Here is a 27511-nt window from a genome sequence, read left to right on the forward strand (position 1 = left end):
TCCAAGGTTTTGTCTTAGAGTTTTTCTTTCTTCTTTGACCTCTTAAGTCAAGTTTGGATTTGTTTCATCTTTCACTTTGGATACTCTTTGAATTGAAATCTTTGGTTGATCTCAAAGACTGAAGAAGATTTAGATAGTGGAAAAAGATAAAAGTAAACATTATACAAAAAGTCTCATAAGTGTGAAACACGAGTGTTGAAGAGTGTAAACACTTGGTGAGTGGTAAGGTCCAATATTTGTTTTTACAAACCTTTTTCTTGTAGCAATGGTTTTTGAAAGTGATAGTGATCTAGCTTCCCCTAGATCCACTAAGCTAAGGGCTTCATTGGCTATGCAAATGCATAAGTTGCAAAAAATTGTTGAAAAGAGGATGAGAGAAAGATTTGATGAGATACAAAGAAGCACTCAAGAGTTAAGTGGGAGAATGAAAGACATAGAGAGGAAGAGGCATCATTGGTTACCTTATTCTTCTTGAGGGAGTGATAATGGCTATGAAGAAGGTAGAAGGCATAGACATAGGAGGAATAGGGATGGAATGGATGATGTGAAGGTCAAAATTCCCAAGTTCCTAGGTACTTATGATCTAAAGGCTTACCTTGATTGGGAGATGAAAGTGGACCAAATTTTCATTTGCAACAATTTTAGTGAAGAAAAGAAAATGTGGTTGGCTAGCTTAGAATTTGAAGGATATGCCTTGGTGTGGTGGAATCAAATCCTAGTGGATAAAGAAAGATTGAGAAGACATAGAGTGGACACTTGGATGGTAATGAAGAGAATCATGAGGGAGAGATTTGTCCCACCTCACTATGTAAGAGAAATGCATAATAAATTACAAAGGCTCTATCAAGAATGTAAAAGTGTTGATGATTATTACAAGGAGATTGAGATTTCTTTGATAAGAGCAAACATTGAAGAGACTAATGAGGCTACAATGGCTAGATATTTGAATGGCTTGAATAGGGAAATTCAAGATGTTGTAGAGCTTCAAAGCTACAACAACATGGATGAACTTATACATAGGGCTGTGAAAGTGGAGCAACAATTGAAGAGGAAACAAACCTACAAGAAGACTTCATACACTTATTCATCTTGGAAGGATAAAGACACTTCCAAGAAGAAGGGTTCTTCTTCACAACATCTTGAAAGAAATTCTTCAAGAGGTAATCATACTTCTCCTACTCAACCCCCTCCCAATAAAACTAATTCCATTAAATGTTTTAAGTGTTTGGGAAAGGGTCATATTGCATCTCAATGTCCTAACAAAAGGACCATGATTGTGTTGTAGAATGGAGAGGTGGATAGTGAGTCATCTAAGAGTTTTCATAGTTCCTCTAGTGAAGTAGAGGATGATGGTTTCCTTCCACCTGAAGAGGGAGATCTTTTGATGGTAAAGAGACTCATGGGAAACTTGTGCAAAGATAAAGATAATATGCAAAGGGAAAACATTTTTCATTCTAGATGTTTGGTGAATGGAAAGGTTTGTTCTCTAATCATTGATGGTGGAAGTTGTACCAATGTTGCAAGCACTAGATTAGTGAAGAAGCTTGGTTTAAAAACCACCCCTTACCCTAAACCTTATAAGTTGCAATGGTTGAGTGACAATGGTGAGTTGGTTGTCGATAAGCAAGTGTTACTTATATTCTACATTGGAAATTATGTTGATGATGTGCTTTGTGATATGGTTCCCATGGAAGCCGGACATGTGTTGCTTAGGAGACCTTGGCAATATGATAGAGATATTGTCCACAATGGGGTCACCAATCGTTATTCTTTTTTGCATAAAGGTAAAAAGGTAGTTCTCTCACCTTTGTCTCCAAGTGAGGTGTGTGAGGATCAAATAAAAATGAGATTGAAAAGAGAAAGAGAAAATAAAATCATAGGAAAAATTTCTTTAAGAGAGAAAAGCCAAAAAGAAAAAGAAGGCAAAAGAGTGACAAGAAAGAACAAAAGATAAGAGAAAAAAAAGTGAAAAATAATTAGTGATAAAAAAGAGTTTGTTCATCAAACCTAAGGAGGTAAAAATAGTGATGCTAGCTAGACAACTAATGTATTTACTTATTCCAAATTACATGTGTTTGTCTTCTAGTGCCCTTGAGTTGCCTCAAGGTTTTGATACACTCTTAAAGGAGTTTGAGGATGTCTTCCCACAAGACATTCCCCATGGCTTACCTCCTTTAAAAGGAGTTGAGCATCAAATAGATCTTTTTTCGGGAGCTTCACTTCCTAATAGGGCTGCCTATAGGAGTAATCTGGAAGAGACAAAGGAGATCCAAAAGCAAGTTAAAGGGTTGATTCAAAGAGGATGGGTGAAAGAAAGTTTGAGCCCATGTGCAATGCCAGTCATCCTAGTCGCCAAGAAAGATGGCACATGGAGGATGTGCACGGATTGTAGACCCATCAACAACATCACTGTGAGGTATAAACATCTTATCCCTAGACTTGATGATATGTTGGATGAGCTTCACGTTTCTTGTGTTTTCTCCAAAATAGATTTGAAAAGTGGTTACCATCAAATTAGAATGAGAGAAAGTGATGAATGAAAAATTGCTTTCAAAACTAAGTTTGGACTTTATAAGTGATTGGTCATGCCTTTTGGTTTAACCAATGCACCAAGCACTTTCATGCGACTCATGGACCATGTTTTGAGACACTTTATTGGCAAATTTGTGGTTGTTTACTTTGATGATATCTTTATTTATAGCTTAACATTGGATGACCACTTATATCATGTTAGGAGTGTCTTGGAAATGCTTAGACATGAAAAGTTGTTTGCTAATAGGGATAAATGCACATTTTGCACTAATCAAGTAGTGTTTCTAGGATTTGTTGTGAGTGCTAGTCCAAGTGGATGATGAGAAAATTAAAGCTATTAGAGATTGGCCCATACCCAAAAATGTGAGTGATGTGAGGAGTTTTCATGGATTGGCTAGTTTCTATAAGAGATTTGTCAAAAAATTTAGCACCATAGCATCTCCATTGAATAACATTATTAACAAAAATATGGAATTTAAGTGGAAGAGTGAGAAAGAGAAAGCCTTCAATACATTGAAGGAAAAGTTGATAAATGCACTCATTCTTGGTTTACCAAAATTTTGCAAAATCTTTTGAAATCGAATGTGATGCATCCAATGTTGTCATGGGTGTTGTATTGTTACAAGAAGGTCACCCAATTGCTTATTTTAGTGAAAAACTTAAGGGTGCCATCTTGAACTATTCCATCTATGACAAGGAACTTTATGCACTTATTAGAGCTTTGTAAACTTGGCAACACTACCTCCTTCCTAAGGAGTTTGTGGTTCATAGTGACCATAAGTCACTCAAACATTTGAAAAGCCAAGGAAAGCTTAATAAGAGGCATGCCAAATGGGTAGAGTTCTTGGAACAATTTCCTTATGTGATTAAACACAAGCAAGGCATGGCTAATGTTGTGACCGATGCACTTTCAAAGAGATATGCTCTAATCTCCATGCTTGAAACAAAGATGTTTGGATTTAATCACATAAATTATTTGTATTCTCAAGACCATGACTTCTTTAAATTGTTTGAGTTGTGTAAAAATAACAGATCGTGTTTGCCTCAAAGTTCCTTGCGTGAACTCATGATTTGTGAAGCTCATAAAAGGGGGTTAATAGGACATTTTGGAGTTGAAAAGACTTTGAACATTTTGCATGAACGTTTCTTTTGGCCTAAAATGAAACATGATGTTATCAAGTTTTGTTCTAATTGCATTGTGTGTCATAAGGCAAAGTCCATGCATCATGGTTTGTATACCCCATTGCCAATTCCTAGCTCCCATTAGACCGACATTTCCATGGATTTTGTGCTTGGTCTTCCAAGGTCCAAGAGGGGCAAGGATTCGATTTTTGTGGTTGTTGATAGGTTTTCCAAGATGACATACTTCATTCTACGTCACAAGGTGGACGATGCTTATCAATTGGCAAATCTTTTCTTCAAAGAAATAGTGCGTCTTCATGCCTAGGAGAATTGTATTGGATAGGGATTTCAAGTTTTTGAGTCATTTTTGGAAAACAATGTGGGGAAAACTTGGAACCAAGCTTCTTTTTTCCACCACTTTCCATCCTCAAACCAATGGGAAAACTGAGGTAGTGGATCGAACACTCTCACAACTCCTAAGATGTTTCATCAAAGGTAATTTGAAAACTTGGGAAGAGTGGTTACCTCATGTTGAATTTTCCTATAATAGGGTAACCAACTCTACCACTTCTTTTTCTCCTTTTGAGGTTGTTTATGGTTTTAATCCTTTATCTCCTCTTGATTTAATTCCCATACCTAATGATTCTTCTGTTTTGAGTAAGGATGGGCTTTCTAGAGCCACTTTTGTTAAGGATCTTCATGAAAGGGTGAGAAATCAGATTGAGAACAAAATGGAGCAATATGCATGTCAAGAAAAAAAAGGGAGAAAGTCCATGGTATTTGATCTTGAAGATTGGGTTTGGGTACATTTAAGGAAGGATAGGTTTCCTTCACAAAGGAAATCGAAACTCTAACCTAAGGGTGATGGACCTTTCAAGGTCCTTGAGAGGATTAATGACAATGCATACAAGATTGACTTGCCAAGTGGGTATGGGGTGAGTTCTACTTTCAATGTCATTGATCTTTCTTCTTGTGATGTAGGTGTTTTGGATGCACATCCGAGGATAGATTCTTTTCAATAAGGAGGGGATAATAGAGGGGTATCTAAAGAGCATAAGGAGCACAAGGTCTAGAGCCAAGCTTCTACAAGAAGAGATGACCAAGAGGATCAAGGATGAACTACTCATCATAAGCAAGAAAGGAGAAAACCATAAGGAGCTGAATTATTTGCATGTTGAAGATTGCTAAACAGCACGCCTGGGCTTAGTGCGAGTTGTCTGGCTTAGCCCAATTCCAACCTGAGGAGAAATTGGGCTTAGCGCACACCTTCAATGTGAATTTACGAAAATTTCTAGTTTTTGTTTATTTGTGTAATGGGCTTGAGCTTGATGTAAATAGGCCTTATTAGAGGCTTAGTTATCTTCTTAAGCATATTTCTATAAATACTCAGAAACTCTTGATTGTAAAGAACTTTTGACATAATTGAAATTAAGCTTGTGCTTAGAGAGAGCTTAGCCTCTTTTTTGGTTTTTGACTAAAAACCAAATTGATTCTTATAAAGGAAGTCATTCCTTTGTGGCAAATCCTCCTTCGACTTATCGATTCTCCGTGGATCGTGGCATCATTATATTCATCTTCTTCATCTTATCCATATTTTTGGTTTTTCTGTTCTTGAGTTCTTGGAAGGTCAACAATGGTGGTTCTTGAATTTGCATCCAAACGATCCAAACTATGTGTCCATGGCTTGGATTGCATCACTAAGCTACGTCTAATTCTTTTTAACCAACCAATAAAGGGTTTTACTAATCAATTTTGATTATAATAAGTATTATGTCATGTCATTCTTGGCTTACAAGTATTTTCTAGGCTACTGCTGGCTTAACCCTTAGACTCTCCCTGAATATAAGAACACCCAAATATTATTTTGTCACTAAGTCACTCCTAGCTTTCACAAATAATAGTTTGTAGAATTACAGATTCTAACACTTAGAGTGTCTTTTCAATGAAGAATAGTTAGATAACTTTGTTAAGCAAAGGATTGACTCTATGGGTACATTATTTTTCTCTTCTTCTCTTTCTCTTGAACTTTAGTATGGCATTTTTTTATTAATGGTTCTTCTTTCTTTTGCGAAATGTTGATGCGCTTTTTATACTTGAGAGATGGGCATATCAATGTAAGATCTTGAACATTCAAAATTTGTTTGTTGTCAATCTTTGATCCTCTAATGATAGATGATATTGGCACATGCGTGTCAATTTTGATCTTGAATCAATTATTTATAAATATGTCCTTATCATCTTAACTCAAACGTTAAACATATATAAAATGAAAGATAATATCACTTACCAAATTTGTTCCTTTTAATAATGTTGTTATAACATAGCACAAATGGATTACATTTAATTAAGTCAGATATTACGATAAGTGTTTGGATTGTGTGGATGATTTATTATTATTAAAAAAAACACGTTATTATGCATATAAAGTGGACGAGTATACAAAATAGTATGGATCTTACCACATTTTGTTTCCACTGATAAATCTTATTTTATATCTTTGTTTTCATCAAAACTCAAGAGATGAGGGGATTGTCTGATGATGGATCATCTAAATCTAACAGATATTTATACCATTTAAAGAATCAAGTCTTGGCTTTCAAATCCTTTTAGTCTTGCCCTATTTTGACATCGTTATTAATTATAGTGTTGTTTTCAACTTGATATGTTCAATCTAGCAATTATGAAAAATTGAATGTATTTAGAATATAACATGTGAGCTTGTGACTTAAGTAATTCATGAGACAAACCCACAACCCTTGTTCTTCTCCTTAGACCTATTTTAAAATGTTCAAACTTGATCTAAAAAAAGCCTTAAACATTATGATTATTTTGTTTGTATGAAAACCATGAAGTAAAGCTATTATTTATTGTTGGGTTCATAAACAAATTGAGTTTTGTGTTTGAAATTATTGTGCTCTCTCTTGTTCGAGTTAGGCTAAAATCTTTGGCAATCTTTTAGTTTTTAATGCCTTCTTTCTATCCCAACCAATCTCATAATTTTCTAAGTCTTACATAAGATTTGTAAAATATTTTGGCCAAACATTTTGAATAGACAAAGAGACTCGAAAAACCAAGCTAGAATGTATTGCATAGTCACACAATGACATTGTTCTATTTTCTTTTAATTTATGATAGATCCTATAATGAATTAGGACTTGTGCTCTTACAGTTTTATAGTTTCAAGTGTAGTCTAACTAATCTAAGTGAACTTATAACTTTTTGAGTTTTGTAGAATATTTGACAAATATAATGGCAGGTTACAATGAAGTTGAGAAGTTGCAATTATTTTCTACATATGCATATAGGTTGAGTTTTTAAAATCACCTAAAAATTAAGTCTTTGGTTGGTAATGATTCCTTTGTCCTTTTACAAATTATAGGAGTATAAAATTGACCTTTTAAGTCCTTAACCAAAATTAAGTGTAGGAAAAGTGAGGAACATGAAACTAATTCTTGTAGCCCAATTGAAATGTATGTGTGAGTGGTTGTATTTAAAACAACCTTTACTGTAATACCTAAAGTGAATAGGTTTAAATTATTTCCTAAAGTTTTAGATACGCATCTTAACTTCCATGCACAAATGGGTAGTACCTTAGAGAATATGTAAATGTTAATGATTTTCCTTTTAATGCAAATCAAAAGCTAAAATGGTATGTAATTCTAATATGAATGAACTTGTGAATTCATAGACATGAGACATAACTTTGAAACATATAATTCTTTGCAATAAAGAAATAATGGAATTCTGATGACAACAAAGATAACTTATAAACTATGTCTATAGTGCAAGAATTCAAGGAATTGAATTGTTTGATATATGTGATGACGAATACTATGCATAAATTGTTTTATATCCAAAATGGGTAAGTTAAGGTGTCTAAAAATTGGTTTGGTTATGTGCTCTAATAAATCTCAAAGTGTAACATCATGATTTTCTTAATTCATGACTAAGTAATTTTAATTAAATTTCAAGAATATTTAAATATTTTATGATATTGATATATATATATATATATATATATATATATATATATATATACACACATACACACAATCACACACACACATAACCAAATCAATTTCCTCATTTGTCATCCATTCACCCTCAAGAATGGAGCTTAATCTCCTTTCAAGACAAGGTATTTTTTTCCTATCCCTTGAGTTTAGGACTACATTATCGAAACAATGAGCTCTCTTTCTCTCCTTTTCTTCTTCCATGAGGTGATCCATAATAGGTGTTTGTTGCAAAACCTTATTTATGATGTTTTGGATTGTGTTTCATGGGGTTGGTGAGATGGTGTTGTTCTTTATAGAAGCGTTCTTTGTTGAGCTTAAGATTTCTCCCTTTTATATCTTCTTCTCAAGACCTAGGCTTGGAGACCCATAGGTAAAGGAAGTTTTAACTTATGTTCTATTGTTTGATTTGATTAGAAAGGTTGTTAATACCCCAAAGACTTTTTATTTTTTGTTGATTGATGGAATTGAGTGTTTGATTGTCTTTTAGGGTTTTTTACCTTGTAAGTTCTTGATTTGAGAATTCTCGATTTAATTTTGTTTATGTTCAATTGGTTATTGATTTATGTTGTTTTGGGATTACGTTGAATTTTGGGACGAGTTTCAAATCATTCACGAGTGTTTGGAGAAGTTGGGAAGGATGGGGATGTGATTGGGTTTGCAAGAACCCTAAAATCACAACTTGCAGAGTTTCATACTTGTAAGCGATTTGTGTATTAATGTATCACAGTGAACTTAACTTGTTGAGTGATTTGTGTGACCATTGTTGGATCGAGTGGCCTCCAAATAATTAAGAAGGGGGGTTGAATTAATTATTCCTAAAACTTTACTAATTAAAAATTTATTCTTCTAAGGCTTTTACTAAGTTGTTAAGTGACTAAAGAGTAGAAGAGAAACTTTAACCAAAAGTAAAAATGGAAATTAAAATGCACAGCGGAAAGTAAAAGAGTAGGGAAGAAGGAGACAAACACACAAGAGTTTTTATACTGGTTCGGCAACAACTCGTGCCTACATCCAGTCCCCAAGCGACCTGCGGTCCTTGAGATTTCTTTTCTAACCTTGTAAAAATCCTTTTACAAGAAAAGATCCACAAGGGATGTACCCTCCCTTGTTCTCTTTGAACCTAGTAGATGTACCCTCCACTAGAACTGATCCACAAGAGATGTATCCTCTCTTGTTCTCAGTCAAACCCAAGTAGATGTACCCTCTACTTGTACCACAAAGGATGTACCCTCCAATGTGTTAAGACAAAGATCTCAGGCGGTTAAACCTTTGATACTTTGTGAATGGGGATACAAAAGAATTCTCAGGCGGTTAGTCCTTTGAACACTTTTGTATAAGGGAATGGGAAGAATCAAAAGAATTCTCAGACTGTGTCGTTTTGAATTCTTTGACAAGGGAGAAGGGAGACACAAAAGAATTTAGGCGTTTGGTCCTTCGTTCTTTTGGAAAAGGGAGAAGAGAGACACAAAAAGAATTCAGGCGGTTAGTCCTTGGCGAATTCTTTTTGGCAAAGGGAGAAGAGAATGAAAAGATGAATAGCACAAGTTTTCAAGGTTTAGAAAACCATAAAACTTTGGAAAGCCTTTGGCACAAAGAAGAAGAAGAAGTTCAAAGAGATTCAAGTCTTGTAAAGGATTGTTTAAGATTGATTGGAAAAGTATATTGAAAAGCAAATCAAAGCCTTGCTTTTATAGACTCTTCATGTCTGGCCAAGAGGACCATTTAGAAGAGTTATAACTTTTAGAAAAAACTTAAAACCAATTTGAAAAAGTCAAAAACCTTTTGAAGAGTTACATCTTTTGATTTATTCAGAAACAATCACTGGTAATCGATTACCAAATCAGTGTAATCGATTACACAAGGCTTTTATGTGAAAGGATGTGACTCTTCACATTTGAATTTGAATTTCAACGTTCAAAGACACTTTTAATCGATTACCAAAACATTGTAATTGATTACAACTTTTTGAAATCAATTGGAACGTTGTAAATTCATTTGAAAACTTTTTCAAATCCATTTTGCTACTAGTAATCGATTACAACAATCTGGTAATCGATTACCAGAGAGTAAAAACTCTTTGGTAAACATGTTTTGAGAAAAATCCATGTGCTACTCAATTTTTGAGAAAAACCTTTTCATACTTATCTTGATTAAGCCTTATCTTGATTCTTGAAATCTTGATCTCTTGAATCTTGATTCTTGATTCTATCTTGAATATCTTGAACTCATTCTTTGATTGACCTTTGAGCTTTTTGTCATCACCTTTGTCATCATCTTTTGTTATCATCTTTGTTATCATTAAAACATCTTTGAATCACTCTTGATTCATCATGAAGCTTTGCTTCTACAACCATGTAGTGAGTTAGATGATCAAATTACAAATAAGTAATCTTCATAAAAGTTGTAGCCCTTGTTAGACACCGGACGATCCATCAGTACACGACCTAAACATCTCTTATGGGTTTGATGAAAACAAAGATATAAATTTATATTAACCACTTTGTTGCGTGTAAGTTAATAGGTTTAACGACTAGAAGCAACACCAAGAGAGACTTATCCATTACTAGATAACTCGTCTATTGGAAGCATGAAGTACTCGTCTAGTCCATCCAAATAACGAATGAAATAAGCACTTTATTTGAATTATCTATTTATTCTAGTTTATAGGATTCTATTTAAAAGGAACATATTTGTGAACCTATCTTTTGTTTCCTTTTAAATGTTTAACGATCATATTAAGTTATGAATGACAGATATGGAAAGTTGTGATCCTAACAAATAGAAACATGCAATATACAAGTTCTGATCCGCTTAATTCAGGAAAAAAGATTAATTTGCACATTGGTCATAACATTCAATTATGAAGATACTCTTTGCAATTACAAGCATCTCTTTACCGATAAATACAACATCAAAGATTGAAGAAAATTGACGAGCGTACATAGAAAATAACATGTTAAATGTAAAACAATCCAAAATAATTGAAAATCACTTAAATTGAAAATCCTAAAATCCAAAAATTAAAAATCCGCATATTTTTTGTAGTTTGATTCAGTTTTTGGATCTTGTTATTAAAACCAAATCAAATCGGATATTATAATTATATTATTTTATTTAATGGGTGTTTAACATAGCTAGTATTATTTTTAATTTACAAGGGTTATAGTATGTGATTTATAATATACTTTTTTTCTATAATAAGTTTGTAATATGTGATTTTTGTTGTAATAATAAATAATAAGTATTAAATAATTTATTATATTTTCTTTTCTTTATTATACATATTTTATTTCATATGTTAAAGAAGGATGTATCAATATGTTAAAAATAGTGTTAAATATTAAATGATGTATAAATTATTATTATGTAAAAAAAGAATAATAATATCATTTGATAATAATGCTAAATAAAAATAAAAATAATATTTTTAACTAAAATATGTTAAAAAAAATTTAATAAAAAATAAATTCATTTTAAAAATAATATAACATTATAATTATGTAATTTTAATTGATAGATGGTAAATTATGATAATAAATTTAAAAAATTATCAAATCAAACTAAATTAAATTAAAAAAATGATTTAGTTTATTTGAATTTGATATTAATTTAAACATAAATATATGTTTATTTATTTTATGCTTGATTCAGATGATTATTTTTTTCTAAAAATCAAATCGAACACCCCTATCTACTGTATTTGGTATAAAATAATATTTCTTTACATATAAAAATCATGCCAAGAAAATAAAATTTACCTGTGAACAATCTCTACCCTCGATTTATTCCCCCTACAATCAAACGGCTGCAAGAGTCGGTGCTTCACCTGCAGGGTCCACACCATCATAAAAGGTAACACAAGACGCTCTAAATAGTGTTACACTCCCTGCGAGGGACGGAGAGAAAAACGAAGAGTGAGTCACCGTTCCGTGTTCCCGCCGAGTCGGTATAAACGAGTGAGCGAGTCACAACTCACCGCGCTGCATGGACCCTCTAGAAGCTTTGGTCGCCCAAATCCAAGGGCTTTCGAGCACTCCCGGCGACCTCACTCGCCTCCACAGTGTTCTGAAGCAAGCCGATGACTCGCTCCGATCCGAGTCAACTCGCCTCGCTCCGATTCTCACCCAGCTCGACCCCTCCATTCATTCCCTCGGGTTTCTCTACATCCTGTATGTATAAAATTTGCGAAATAATGATAATAAGCGTTTTTTTTCCGATGCTCTAAACCCTAGTTGTTGAACCCTAGAATATTGTTTTTTTATGTTGCGAGATTTTTATTCTTATTCTTGTTTTGATTGCAGAGAAGCTTCAATGACCGATCCGGTAACCAAAACGCAGGCTGAGACCGTCGTTCCGATCGTTACTAGGTTTATTGGCGCTTGCAGCCCGGAGCAGATTCGCTTAGCGCCTGATAAATGTATGAGAATTTGAGATATGAGATTTGAATATTCTGTGTTGCTTAAATCATTGCTTATAGACCAAGGCTTTTGAATTGTGGTCACTTTCATGCTCGAATTGTGGGATGTTGCTGCCTAAATTGCGGTCATGGACAGCTTTTTAAAATCTGGTTGCTTATAGATGAGTTAAATAAATAATAAATTGTGTATTGAAATTATTTTGATTGGTTGTGAGATATTTATTGTTTGGTTAATTATTGTTATATAAGAAAAGGAGAGATGCTATTGTTGGTTGACAAAGAGGGAAATTTTTTTAGTGAGTTGTGATGGTTCAATTGGAGGGAGAAGAAAGGGACGGTTGAAGGCTGAGGAGATTTCAATTTGGCGTTGATGCTTCTTGGTTTTGGTTTGTTTGATGCTTCTTGATTTTCGTTTGTTTAATGCTTCTTGGTTTTGGTTTGTTTGATGCTTCTTGATTTTCGTTTGTTTAATGCTTCTTGGTTTTCGTTGGTTTAATTTTTTTTTTCTGGAATTTTGTAGTTTTGTCTGTGTGTAGGAGGTTGAAGGATCAAAGGGAGAAGGGATTTTAATTTGGTGTGGATGTTTCTCAGTTTTTGATTGAGTAACTATGTTTTTATTTTTTTTGGAATTTTGTAGTTTTATCTGTCTGTAAGAGGTTAAAGGATCAAGTGATGCTGCTGGAAGCTCCGATACGGGGTGTGGCTCCTTTGTTCACTGCTCTTCGGAAACTTCAGGTCTCCACAGAACACTTGACTCCACTACACTCAGAGTTTCTTCTGCTGTGCTTGTTGGCAAAGTGCTACAAAACTGGTCTATCCATTTTGGATGATGATGTTTTTGAAGTAGACCAACCACGAGACCTTTTTCTCTACTGTTATTATGGGTGCGCTGCTTTCTTCCTTTCTTTCCTTCACAGTTTGTCCATATTTTAGTATTGCCTTTTAGTTGATGGAATGTACTGCAATTTGTTCAACATTGTAATATTGGATTTTTCTTATTTCTATTAAATATGCTGTAGGTTGTGTTGTGTTACTTACAGTAGTGTTGTGCTTGTAGGATTTTCCTATGCCATTTCACTTGGGAGTTGGGAGGGGAAGAAATCAAAAGAAAATGGAAGGGGAGGGAAGTGGATAGAAATTTAATTAATAAGTTTCCTTGCTTTTATTTGGATGTTTAAAGTCCTCCAAATTGGTCGAATTTTAAAATGTTCACAACAGTGTTGTTAAATAGTGGCCATGGCAGATGGCCTGGTGAATTTTTTGCCAACTGCCATAGGGGATGCCCGGTATGGAGGTGTCATAAGGCGCGTGTTTATATGGTGGAGTTTTGGCCTTTTGCCATGTTCAGCCATCTGCCATTGATAACACTAGTTCACAAAATTAGTGGGGTGGGGGGGGGGGGTATATGACAAGTTATTTTCTTTCCCTCATTTTAAAAAATTTAAACAAGGGAGCAATTTGCTTTAAGGGTCTGTTTGGGTAAGCTTCTCTAGAAGTACTTCTAGGAGAAGAAAATAAGGAAATGAGCTTCTCCATAAGCTAATTTGTAGATGTCCTTTCATCTTTTATCTTTTAGAGAAGCTATATGAGAAAGCTTCTACAAATTAGCTAATGGAGAACTCATTTTAGCTTATGGAGAAGCTCATTTTCTTTTTCTCTTCTTATTTTTTCCTCTTAGAAGTGCTTTTAGAAAAATGCATCCAAACAGGCCTTAAATCTTCCCTCCTAAATCTGTGTTATGACCCATTAAAAGAGAATGCAGAATTTAATGAGGAAACCAGTAGCAGACCCAAATTAATAATGTAGCAAAGCTGAAATAATACTGTATCTCAAGAGTCTACAACTTCCCCAAGCCCATCACTTCTCTGAGGGAGATAACCCTGTTTCCCAATACTGCACCGCATAAGGAAAAAGTGCTAGATGAATCCACTCTCTAACCCTTACTCTGTTGTATATTTTCCTATTATAACAGAATCATAACCTCATGCTTCCCGTCACTTCATAACTTCATTCCCAAATTACCCTCTTCTAATTAACTCATCACTCCACTCATCTCTCCCCTACGTGTGTAAACTCTCCAAATCCTGGGATTTTGTCCTTGCTCAGTATCATCATCTCATTTCCTTAATCCTGGACCTCATAAATTTCTCATCCAAGAATTGCTTTACAAATTGCCTCTTAAATGTTTCAAATTATGATTATTACTGCTTATATGATACCCAACAAACCTTAGGGGAGTGAATCACACCACAAAAAGCTACCCATTGTGGTGGAAAAAAGCCCAATGTCATATATATCATATGGCAAAATTCTATATTTCTCATGAAGGACTCAACTCCCATTCCTTGCAATTTGGGGCCCTAATATTCTATTTGCTCCACAGCCTGTGTCCGCATGTGTTGGCTGTGCATGAGCACTTATGACTATTCACTAGTGAACAGTGCAATGTTGGTGTCACCACCTGTACTGCTTCTGGCTAAGAGACATGGTGGTAGGCTCTAATACCAAATTGTTAGGTATCTTGAAAATGATCTATAATAGCACTGTAACAACTATTAAACGAGAAGACTGCAGGTGCTCCTAGGGACCTTCTTCCTCCTGCTCAAAAGCCTCTCTCTTTTTTGCCTACCCCCTCTCTGTTGCCTTTACTTCCAGTTATAACCTCCCTTCAACTGAATTATCCTCTGGCTCTTCCTATCTTGACAAAGTGTCCAATCTGTATGCTCCTATCTCTGAACACATAACTTGTGCATCCCACATTATTCCTTTTAGAAAACCTTTCTTATGTTTTATGATTCTCATCAGTGATGTTAAATAGCCATTATAGCAATATTGCATTGTGGAATTCCTTGGATGTGCTATTGTGACTCCGTCCACAAATGTGGCTGCTGTGGATGTCATGGCTGCGGTATGTGTCTTGCATCCTCTTGTCGTCTCTGGCGAGTCTCCAGCCAATTAAATTAAAATGCACATGGACCAGAATAATGAGTGATTTGAATACTTGTTAGCATTTAATGATTTTAGATTGTGCTTCTGGTCATGATCTATTGGTGAAGAATTTGAATTGTCTCTGACTTCTAACCTTCTATCAGAGGTATGATATGCATTGGACAGAAGCACTTTCAGAAGGCATTGGACCTCCTGCATAATGTTAGTGATCTACATACAACTATACTTGTATTGATTATGGTTTTTTCATATTTGCCTTTTGGTTCAGCATTTGTTGTAGCTTATTGGTTGTATATTCCAGGTTGTAACTGCTCCCATGTCTACCATAAATGCTATAGCTGTTGAAGCTTACAAAAAGTATATATTGGTTTCTCTCATTCGTCATGGACAGGTAAGCCTCTATTCTCTCCTGCCTCTATACTTGTCATGGCTTAATGAAGGTATTAAATCAAAATTTTGCTTATATATAATATTAATGGGTTTTTTTTATCCCAAAAATTAAATATAAAAAAGTGATAAATAGTCTCATTTATTTAGAGATTGTGGCTTTTATGATTCCTAATGCACAGTATATTGTCAGAAGACAAAACCTTTATCTATAGGATTTTGCTCATTTTGACCAATTTAACTTTAACCTTTATTTTATGAAGTGCTATATTTGTAGTTTATCAGCTGACCTTGCCATGTGTTTGGTGCCAGTTCTCAACCAGTCTTCCTAAGTATTCTTCTTCGACTGCTCAAAGGAACCTGAAGAACTTTTGTCAGGTATGACTTTAGTTCAGCTGAGGTTAGAAAAGATGGGAAGCCTTTGACCTTTTTTCGAACAAAATACTTATGTTGATTCTCTTTTGTTTGCAAGATTGATAGGAAATAGGAATAACTCCTATCTAAAGTGAGAGTGTGCACATAATGAAAATTAGAAGAGATACTATATTGTAGTGGAGAGAAATAGGAAGAGATACAGATATAATGTGCTGAAATAGTCAGAGCAACCCTTGATCCCTGTTAAGGAAGAATTTTCCCTAACCCCCTCACTCTTTAATATCTCTATTTAACAGAATACACAGACCTGTTCCCCCTCTCATCTAACTCAGGGACATTTTAGTAATAGACCAAGCTTTAGTAGCCACTGGATTTAATGAATCATGGTCTGCTGGGTAGTTGGATCCAGATTCTTATCGGTACCACCTTCCTGAGAAGTTGCCTTGTCCTCAAGGCAGAAATAAAGAAATTGACATTAGGTATTGCTATCTTCTTCCCAAGCTTCTATGGGTTTGGACTTCCACTGGAAAACCATTTAGAGAATGCATCTATTGTTTGTGTAATTCCCTAGTTGTCAAAGTATTTTCTGGTCCAACTGGAGTAGAGTTGTTTACCTCCAATCCAGAAGGAAGGACAGTGTTCAACTTGCTGTTTTAGAAGTTACTATTGTAAGACTGCTTCTAACTTACCCTGCTGTTTGGCATCCAGTTCCTTGAAGATCATAGAAGGGTCATTCAGCCTAGCCATTTGCTATGTACCTTCTTGTTCCCCTTCCTCGTACCCCTTTTGTAAGACAATGATATGATTAGTGCCACTAAGGCACTAACCCTGTATCCTTTTAGGTTAAATGAATCATGGTCTGCTGCTAGTTGGATCTATATTCCTATCAGATAATTTTGAGCATGCTGTTACATTATGGCATTGCAAGGAAAATGATTCTCTCGTGCTTGAAGTTCTTTTCCATTTAATTTATTTTTTGCCAGTGTTGTAATCTGATGCTAGTTCTACTTTTATTTACTTTTTTTTTTTTTTGGGTTCTCTGACTTCATTTTAGGCAATCCCCAACCCCCTCTCCTGACTTCTATTAAAGGCAATGGCAGTTGATTTAGTTTAGACTTAGTTTTCAATGTTGTACTTTACTTTCTTCAACTAGATTTTTGTTTGTGATCCGAACATGTGTTCTAAATGTATGTTGGAGAGGTCTTAGTTTATCTATCCTCTTTTTCTGGAGACTGGACATCTTCTGACCTTCATATGATTTTGCAATATGTTCCAATGAGTAGCCTCTACTCTACCACACAATATGTTTGCTTTAGTTTTTCTTCTCAGTAACTGCACTGCAATTGATGGTTTCCCTGTTTATTCTTATTCATAGATTTGTTTAGAATTACTTTCTTGTACCATCAACTCAAATGGAATACCTTGTTGTCTGTGGTTGCTTGATTTCTTTGAAGCACATTGCTGAATTTCGTTTGACTTGTCTTCCAAGCATATATTTTGAACTTCATGTTAACCTTAAACTTTTTTCCACATTTGAGCAGCCTTACGTCGAATTGGCTAATAGTTATGGCACTGGACAAATTGAAGAACTAGAGGCATATGCCAGGGCAAATGCAGAGAAGTTTGAATCTGTACGATCTTTCACATACTTGTCCTTTCATTTGAAGCATCGGCCATTTTGACTAGAAGCCTAACTCTTCACTGTTTAATTTCCGGTTCTTATGTGGTTACTTAATAAGATTTCTCTGAAATTGTTTGTCTATGCGACAGGCTGATAATTTATGTGAAATTTTCTGTTTCAGGACAACAACCTTGGACTGGTTAATCAGGTTGTATCATCCATGTATAAGCGGAATATTCAGAGATTGACCCAGACATACTTGACCCTTTCTCTCCATGATATAGCCAGCACAGTGCAGTTAAATAGCCCCAAAGAAGCTGAAATGCATGTGCTACAAATGGTGGTCCTCCAACTGATATATTTGTCATTTTCAGTTAGCATTAACATTTTACCACTAATTGTAACATACTCCTGACCTACAGATTCAGGATGGCGAAATATATGCAACTATCAACCAGAAGGATGGAATGGTGAGATTCTTGGAGGATCCTGAACAGTATAAAACCTGTGAAATGATTGAACATATTGATTCATCAATCCAAAGGTATGCTTTTGGTATATTTTATATTAAGCTCATTTAGCCCAATAACTTTCCTGAAGTGTCTTGTAAGACAATTATGTTTAACCTGAAAATCTTGAAATGAAAATTTTTCAGTTTTAATACTTTTAATGCTTAATTTGATAGTGATCTGTGTCTATATTATATGTCCTTCCTCTTGTACTGAAAGCAATTTTTTTTTTTCTCAATTAATGTCCAGAATAATGGCACTCTCAAGGAAACTTACTGCGACAGACGAACAAATTTCATGCGATCAGTTGTATTTGTCTAAGGTGTGCTTAACTGTTTCATCCTTTTATCTATAAACTTCTATATAAAATATTATAACTAACAAGAGTGAATGTATACTCAGGCTGGAAGAGAGAGACAAAGATATGACTTTGATGACTTTGACGTTCCACAAAAGTTCAACATTTAAGGGGCTAGGAATGATGGAAGTAGATCTGGTTATGGTCCATCACCCGTTTCCTTTATCTTTTGTTATTCCTGGTTCTGAGAGTGGGGGAGTGTTTTATTTCAGTCCCAAATGGAAGAGTGCTTGTTCTGAGGATGTTGAATTGTCTCAACTTATTAACTATATAAAATCTATAACTGATTCTTTGCACATTTAATTATGTATGCTCTATTGACCAAGCATAGTGCAGTAATGTTGAGGTCTCAAGGAAAATATCCTCTGTTCTCGTTTTACGTTGAAACGATCGGAGTTTACTTATCCCATGTTTGGTTTAATGTTTCACCATAGTGGATCCGCTTCACTTTAAAAGCAGCACAGTATGCTCGACTTGGACGTCCATCCATACACGTACTTAAATCCCGTGGCATGAAGCTAGCAGCTTTGGCGATTGATGGAGCATTTCTGAAGTAAATAATGAACGTTCATAAGTTTTTTATTTTTTTGAAAATAAAGTTATCGTGTAACATTAAATTTTAGTTCTTATACTTGAGGTTAATTTTCAATTTAATTCTTATAAAAAATTATTAGTGTATTTGGATGGAGTAATTCGGCAGGAGAATTTAATTTTTTAGGGAATTTAAAATGATTGAAGGTAAACATAACTTTATTGGATAGAATATTTAAAAGGGAATAGAAATTTTGTTATTTTTATGAATAATTTTGATTAATTAAATAATGGGATTTTAATTTCTCTTAAAAAAATTAAAGAATTTAAATTTATTTTTTCACTGAATTTTATCCATGTTCTCGCTTGTGACTCTCTTTACGCTTGTAATTAGGGGTAATCAAGGTTTTTATGGTCAATATTAACACGAGTTTTTCATTAACGTCGATCAAGGTTTTTCAATTAGGATATTTTTGTATGAAATTGTCTAAGGTTATCTTTTCATCGATGTCAATTAGATTATTTTGGTCAACATCGATTAGAGTTATTTTTTAGTTGACACTTGTTAAGGTTTTTTAGTCGATGTCAGGTAGGATTTTTTGGTTGACATCAACTAGGATTTTTTAGTCGACGTCGGCCAAGATTATTTTTTTGCCGATGTTGACTAAGATTTTTTTGGTCGATGTTGGATAGATTTCTTTAGCTGATGTCGGCTAAGGTTTTTAGGTTGACGTCAACTAGGTTTTATGGTCGACATTGGCCAAGGCTATTTTGTAGTCAACGCCAAATGATTTTTTTTGTCAACTATTTTTTTTTTTACTTACATCAGCTAGAATTTTGGACCGACATCAACTAGAGTTATTTTTTAGCTAACATTGACCAAGGTTATTTTATAGTCGATGTTGACAAGGTTTTTTTGGCCAAATTGGCCAGGGTTACTTTTTTGTCAACATCGACTAGGGATTTTTTGATCGACGTTGGCCAAAAAAATCTAACTGACACCAGCTAAAAAATTCCTAAATGACATTGGTTGTAGCCAACATCGATTGAAAAATAACTCCGTCCGACATCAACTAGAAAATATTCTCGACATACTTTGGCAAAATAAACCGTAGGCAACTTCTATCGAAAAATAATCCTAGTTGATGTTAGCCTAAAACAATCATTGGATGTGGTTGATTGAAAAAGCCTTGGCCAAAATTATTAATTTTTCTATTTTAATTAAACATTTAAAAATTATATTTTTTATATGAAGTTTAATATTAGAATTTCATCTGTTTAAAATATAGAAAAAAAATTACATGTGGAGGAAATTGAATTGTCTTATCCAAACAAAGAATTTCAAATTTAAGAAATTTGAATTAATTTATTCCAATAAATAATTTAAAAAATAAAAGAAATTAAAATCAAAACAAATCAAATTTCCAACATTTCAAATTTGTTAAAAATTTGAAAATACACATTAATTCTTACCGAAAAGATAATTTATTTTGCCCTCGGATCAATACTAAACGGGCCAAAACAGAATGCATAAGACAAGGAGACCACCACAAAGAGATAGGAATGAAAACCTAAATGTGTCTAGTTTTAATATAGTAAGATCCCTCCTATTTGGATCTTGAAATTCTTTTTTAATTTACATTGTAATTGAAAAATTAATGTCTAGCCCAAAATAAATTGTAGTTACTAAGCTACAAGACTTTATGATTGGAAAACTTATGTCATCACAAAAGAAAAAAAAGGATAAATTATAGCTTGTCAAATTATAATTTTGTTCTTATAATTTTTCATGTGCAATTTTGGTCTTTATTTTTTGGTGATTTTAATCCCATATTTTAAAACGTGCAATTTTGGTCCAATTTTAATTTAACACACCTTTATTTTTTATTTGTACATTTGAATCAATAAGTTATTTCTTGATGATACTTTAAATGAAAATGTTAAATTTAAGATTCAATTGAACCAAAATAAATTGAGAATTTGATCAAAATTATAATTTTTCTAAAATCCGAACTAAATTTACAGGGGAAAAAAAGATCAAAATCACAATTTAGTCAAACAAAAATTATGCCTTTGTATATAGCATAGGTTTATATCTATGGATACATTTGATACATGTTATGGTACAAGAGAGGAGAACAACATAATATTCATATTCAAGTTTACAGGACAACTTTTTTATCCTATACATGATTTTATGAACAATGAACGGTAGAAAAAAATTATATTATTAGTAGAGCATCACATAGCCTACACCATCTTAATTCATTCAATCCTTCACCCCTTTACTACATTCTATTTTGACACGGGTAAATTCTCAAACATCACAAGTGTGTTGCCCCATGCATTGCTGGGAGTGGCAGTTTAAAGGAGGAGAACATTTTGTTTTTTGGAAGTATGAAGACCTTTTTTACACTGTAGATTAGTATCGTTATACTCCAATAAACAGTGAACCTCTCACGCACAACAGTGAATATCACAAATGAATTCTCCATGCATACAAGATGTTTTGTATCCTTAGAGCTTTATTGTATGGCGGATTCGAAAGAGAAAAAAAAATCAGTAAAGGAGGAAACCACATCTTGCAAGGAGGGAGAAGGAAGACAGTTACTAAGATGTTATGAAGAAGGAGTAAAGTACCAAATTAGTCCCTTACTTTTGGAGGCGCAGTCAATTTGTTCACTGAGATTTAAAAAATATTAAAATGATCATTGACTTTACATTCCGTTTGTCACATTAGTCTCTGCCGTTAGTAGTCTCCTAACATCGTTAGTAAATGTTGAAATATAAACTTGATTTGGGCCTAAATTAATTATTTGGTTCCTTGGACTTAGTTATTTTGGGCTTAAGTAATTATGGGTCATGTTTCTAAAAAATTCTTGTAGTGTTTGGAGTGTCTAGATATTTCTTATGGTTGTAATATTCTCTAGAATACTCTTTGGATCTCTAGAGTTGAGAACTCTCTAGAATTAGTGTGTCTAGAGTTCTCCTTAGAGTGGTATAAATAGAGATGTAATCCTACACATTTGTATCAAGCAAAAATACAAAGTTCTCTCCTCCATAAAGAATTCTCCTTCCTATCAAGTTTCTATTCAAAGTCTCCAATATTCCTAAACACTTTTCCTAAACATAAAAAGCCTTATTTCCAACAAAGTGGTATCAGAGCTTCAAGATCCTCAAAAGATGGCGAATGGAGGTTTTCCTTTCCAAATGCCGATGCTCACAAAGAACAACTATGATAATTGGAGTATCAAGATGAAGGCACTACTAGGAGCTCAAGATGTGTGGGATATCGTAGAGAATGGCTTCGAGGAGCAAGATGAAGCCTCGCTAAGCCAAGGTGTAAAGGAGACGTTGAAGGAGTCAAGAAAGAGAGACAAGAAAGCTCTCTTTCTCATTTATCAATCGGTGGATGAAGATACATTTGAGAAGATATCCAACGCAACGACGGCCAAAGAAGCATGTGATAAGCTTCAAACTTGCAACAAAGGAGTTGAGCAGGTAAAAAAGATTCGTCTTCAAACTCTTAGAGGTGACTTTGAGCGTTTGTTTATGGAGGAGTCCGAGTCAATTTCTGATTATTTTTCTCGAGTATTGGCCGTAGTCAATTAACTTAAAAGAAATGGTGAAGATGTTGATGAGGTGAAGGTCATGGAAAAAATACTTCGAACTTTAAATCCAAGTTTTGACTTCATTGTTACCAACATTGAAGAAAACAAGGATTTAAAGACCATGACTATTGAGCAACTCATGGGTTCCTTACAAGCATACGAAGAAAAACAAAAGAGAAAAATTAAACAAAAGGAGGCTACGGAGCAACTACTACAACTCAACGTAAAGGAAGCAAACTATGCAAATTACAAGAGCCAAAGAGGACGAGGTCGCGGCCAAGATCGTGGACGTGGACGAGGACATGGAGGAGAAGGAAGAGGTGGTTACAACAACCACTCCAACAAATTCAACAATGGAGAAAGAAGTTGGAATCCACAAGTAACAAGAGGTCGTGGAAGAGGAAATTCATGGTCGAGGTATGACAAATCACAAATCAAGTGCTTCAATTGCAACAAGATTGGTCACTACGCATCCGAGTGTAGATTCTCGAAGAAGGTTGAAGAGAAAGCTAACTTTGTAGAAGAAAAAGGCGGAGAAGAAGAAACTTTGCTACTCACGTGCCAAAACAAATTTGAAGAGAAAAGAAACAAGTGGTACCTCGACACCGGCGCAAGCAACCACATGTGCGGCGATCAAAGCATGTTCGTGGAGATCAATGAAGCGGCAACTAGCGATGTCTCATTTGGAGACGACTCAAAGATACCAGTCAAAGGCAAAGGTAAAATTCTCATACGTTTGAAGAATGGGAGTCATCAATTCATATCCAATGTCTACTATGTGCCTAACATGAAGAATAATATTTTGAGCTTGGGACAATTATTAGAGAAAGGCTATGACATCCACTTGAAAGAACATAGTTTTTTCTTAAGAGATTGTAGACATAACTTGATTGCTAAGGTGCCTATGTCAAAGAATAGAATGTTCCTCTTGAACATTCAAAATGATGTGGCAAAGTGTCTCAAGGCTTGCTATACCGACTCTTCGTGGCTATGGCATCTACGGTTCGGGCACCTCAACTTCGACGGTCTAGAACGTTTAGCGAAGAAGGAGATGGTGAGAGGCTTGCCTAGCATCAACCACCCAGACCAACTTTGCGAAGGATGTCTAATTGGGAAGCAATTTCTTAAAAGTTTTCCAAAGGAATCAACAACAAGAGCAACAAAGCCGCTAGAGCTCATACACACCGATGTCTGTGGACCAATCAAACCCAATTCATTTGGTAAGAATAAGTACTTTCTCCTCTTTATTGATGATTATTCCAGAAAAACCTGGGTTTATTTCTTGAAGGAGAAATCAGAAGTGTTTGAAAACTTTAAGAAGTTCAAAGCCCTCATGGAGAAAGAAAGTGGTCTTTCCATCAAGGCCATGAGATCTGATCGAGGAGGAGAGTTCACTTCAAATAAGTTCAACAAATATTGTGAAGACCATGGAATCCGTCGCCCACTGACAGTGCCAAGATCGCCACAACAAAATGGAGTAGCAGAGAGAAAGAATCGGACCATACTTAAAATGGTGCGAAGCATGCTCAAGAGCAAGAAGATGCCGAAGGAGTTTTGGGCTGAAGCAGTGGCATGTGCAGTTTACCTAACAAACCGTTCCCCAACAAGAAGCGTGCATGAGAAGACACCACAAGAAGCATGGAGTGGAAGGAAGCCTGGGATCTCTCACCTCAAAGTGTTTGGAAGCATTGCCTATACCCATGTTCCAGACGAAAAGAGGACAAAGCTCGATAATAAAAGTGAGAAGTACGTGTTTGTGGGTTACGACTCAAGATCCAAGGGGTACAAGCTCTATAATCCAAATAGTAGAAAGATCGTCATAAGTCGCGACGTGAAGTTCGACGAAGAAGATTGTTGGGATTGGAGTGTTCAAGAAGATAAGTATGATTTTCTTCCTTATTTTGAAGAAGATGATGAAATTGAACAACCAATCATAGAGGAACATATTACACCACCTGCCTCACCGACATCAAGGCTGGATGAAACAAGTTCAAGTGAGAGGACACCGCGACTAAGGAGCATTGAAGAGATTTATGAGGTAACCAAAAACCTAAACGACATTAACCTCTTTTGTCTTTTTGGTGATTGTGAGCCTCTAAGCTATCAAGAAGTGGCGGAAAACATAAAATGGAAAGACGCCATGGACGAAGAAATCAAGTCAATCACGAAGAATGATACGTGGGAACTTACTACACTTCCACGAGGACACAAAGCAATCGGAGTAAGATGGGTGTGCAAGGCAAAGAAGAATGATAAAGGAGATGTGGAGAGATACAAAGCAAGATTGGTGGCTAAAGGCTATAGTCAAAGACAAGGAATTGACTATGATGAGGTATTTGCTCCTGTTGCTCGTCTTGAAACTATTAGACTGATCATTTCTTTGGCAGCCCAAAATAAATGGAAGATCTATCAAATGGATGTGAAGTAAGCCTTCTTGAATGGTTTTCTCGAAGAAGAAGTATATATTGAGCAACCACTGGGCTATGAAGTAAAAGGGCAAGAAGAAAAAGTCTTGAAGTTGAAGAAGGCGTTGTACGGTCTCAAGCAAGCACCGAGAGCTTGGAATGTTCGAATCGACAAGTACTTTCAAGACAAGAACTTCATCAAGTGTCCATATGAGCATGCACTCTATATCAAAGCGCAAAGTGGAGATATTTTGATTGTGTGTTTGTATGTAGATGACTTGATCTTTACAGGGAACAATCCAAGCATGTTCGAAGAGTTCAAGAAAGATATGTCAAATGAATTTGAGATGACGGATATGGGGCTCATGGCATATTATCTCGACATCGAAGTAAAACAAGAAGACAAAGGAATTTTCATCACCCAAGAAGGCTATGCCAAAGAAGTCCTTAAGAAGTTCAAGATGGATGGAATGTGGCAGCAAGTTGAGCAAGCATGAAAAAGGAGAGAATGTGGATCCAACTCTTTACAAAATTTTGGTTGGAAGTTTACGTTACTTGACATGTACAAGGCCGGATATTCTCTATGCTGTAGGAGTAGTAAGTCGCTACATGGAAGCTCCAACCACAACTCACTTCAAGGCGGCAAAGAGAATCCTTCGATACATCAAAGGTACAACAAACTTTGGCTTTCACTATTACTCTTCCGACAATTATGATATTGTTGGCTATAGTGATAGCGATTGGAGTGGAGACTTGGATGATAGAAAGAGCACTACTGGTTTTGTGTTCTTTATGGGAGATACTGCTTTCACTTGGATGTCAAAGAAGCAACCAATAGTCACACTATTAACTTGTGAAGCCGAGTATGTCGCTGCCACATCATGCGTTTGTCATGCAATTTGGCTAAGGAACTTGTTGAAAGAGTTAAAAATGCCACAAGAAAAACCTATGGAAATATGTGTTGACAATAAATCAGCACTCGCTTTGGCAAAGAATCCAATCTTTCATGAAAGAAGTAAGCACATCGACACCCGTTATCACTTCATAAGAGAATGCATTGAGAAGAAGGAGGTAAAGTTGAAGTATGTGATGTCTCAAGATCAAGCTGCCGACATTTTCACAAAGCCACTCAAGTTGGAAACTTTCGTGAAGCTAAGGAGTATGCTTGGAGTCACAAATCAAGTTTAAGGGGAGATGTTGAAATATAAACTTGATTTGGGCCTAAATTAATTATTTGGTTCCTTGGACTTAGTTATTTTGGGCTTAAGTAATTATGGGTCACGTTTCTAGAAAATTCTTGTAGTGTTTGGAGTGTCTAGATATTTCTTATGGTTGTAATATTCTCTAGAATACTCTTTGGATCTCTAGAGTTGAGAACTCTCTAGAATTAGTGTGTCTAGAGTTCTCCTTAGAGTAGTATAAATAGAGATGTAATCCTACACATTTGTATCAAGCAAAAATACAAAGTTCTCTCCTCCATAAAGAATTCTCCTTCCTATCAAGTTTCTATTCAAAGTCTCCAATATTCCTAAACACTTTTCCTAAACATAAAAAGCCGTATTTCCAACAGTAAATGTGTGATGTGACACGTTAAGTGTCACCTAGACGCACACGTGGCAAGCGTAATTGGAAAATAAGCAATACCACATCATAAGGATTAATATGACATAATTTTAAATGTTATATTGGAAAATGAAGAGTCAATTTTTGTATATAGTGTCAAATTGATCCCTAATAGTTCTCAGTCTAATTGAAAACGTGATGAATTCCCTTTCACCATTTTCTCCCTCCTATGGTTGAAGGATAGCGTTCTTGTGCTAGGTCCATGTCGATCATCGCTCTCCCAGTGATGATGGTTGTTGTTCTTCGTCACCCTTCACTATTCATTGATGCAATTAGTGCTTTTGTGTGTTCCACGTCGATCATCGTCACCCTCCAATGTTGATTGACGCAATCGGTGTTTTTCAGTAGAGGTAAGAGTTTTGTTTTTCATTGCATTTGGTCTTCTCGTGTTGAACCAGCGAAATTGAACCGGCACTATATCATTCAAACGCGTTGTTGTTTGCGTTTAAATCGTTGGAGTAGTTTTTGAGAGTGAAGAGTTTGGGATTTTGGTTTAAGAGGTTATTGAGAATAGCGTAGTGGTGTAGTGTGAGATGTGAAGCTTTTGAGAGAAGGAAGTGTTCTCTGTTTGAGATATGTGTGTTCCAATAATGAATGAGAGGGGCTTTAGGGGTGAATGGGTTGATTTGTTGAGGCGTTATTCTTACTTGCATGCATGAACGGTTTGATGTGGCATTTCCCCTTGTGCTTGAATTAGCAGACATGGTAGACCACAAAATAATAGAAGAACTACAAAGATGGAAAAAGATGAATAAGAGAAGAATAAGAATTGGATGAGAGTATGAGTAGAAGGAAAAATGGAATGAAAGCGTGAATGTTAAAGTAGCCGTTAGGGTTTTAACATTTTGGGGAAATAGATGATCACCTAAATTATGTCATTTTAGTCCCTTTAATGTCAGTTTAGTCCCTCCTTACGTGGCAAGTAGAAGAAATTGATGTGAAAGTTCCACGTATGCGTCCAGGTGGCACTTAATGTGTTACATAACACATTTACTAACGATGTTAACGGCAGGGACTAACGTGACAAATGGAATGTAAAGTCGAGGATCATTTTG

General features: G+C 35.2%; 1 protein-coding gene and 1 pseudogene across 2 annotated transcripts; both read left to right on the forward strand.

Moving 5' to 3' along the window:
* The first annotated feature begins 535 nt into the window (after positions 1–535).
* On the forward strand, positions 536–2852 carry LOC102664268 (uncharacterized; annotated as a pseudogene).
* An 8686-nt stretch (positions 2853–11538) lies between these two features.
* On the forward strand, positions 11539–18582 carry LOC100800241 (COP9 signalosome complex subunit 3). 2 transcript variants are annotated; one of them, XM_041012431.1, is made up of 11 exons: positions 11539–11839; positions 11972–12087; positions 12725–12971; positions 15180–15237; positions 15317–15427; positions 15736–15801; positions 17340–17429; positions 17601–17759; positions 17842–17963; positions 18178–18250; positions 18331–18582. In XM_041012431.1, exons 1-11 carry the CDS (start codon positions 11655–11657, stop codon positions 18394–18396), a joined length of 1293 nt encoding a protein of 430 aa, XP_040868365.1. In that variant the 5' UTR covers positions 11539–11654; the 3' UTR covers positions 18397–18582. The 2 variants fall into 2 exon arrangements, with proteins under 2 accessions (XP_040868365.1, XP_003553864.1); XM_003553816.5 differs by having other exon boundaries at positions 15338–15427.
* Positions 18583–27511: the final 8929 nt, after the last annotated feature.

Source organism: Glycine max, chromosome 19 (genome assembly GCF_000004515.6).
Source record: "Glycine max cultivar Williams 82 chromosome 19, Glycine_max_v4.0, whole genome shotgun sequence".
NCBI classification, from domain to species: Eukaryota; Viridiplantae; Streptophyta; class Magnoliopsida; order Fabales; family Fabaceae; genus Glycine; species Glycine max.

Coding starts and splice junctions, on each gene's coding strand:
- LOC100800241 (XM_041012431.1), top strand. CDS start 11,655: ATGGACCCTCTAGAAGCTTTGGTCGCCCAAATCCAAGGGCTTTCGAGC. Junction 12,972..15,179: donor TTTCTCTACTGTTATTATGG/GTGCGCTGCTTT, acceptor ACCTTCTATCAG/AGGTATGATATGCATTGGAC. Junction 17,964..18,177: donor ATTGATTCATCAATCCAAAG/GTATGCTTTTGG, acceptor ATTAATGTCCAG/AATAATGGCACTCTCAAGGA.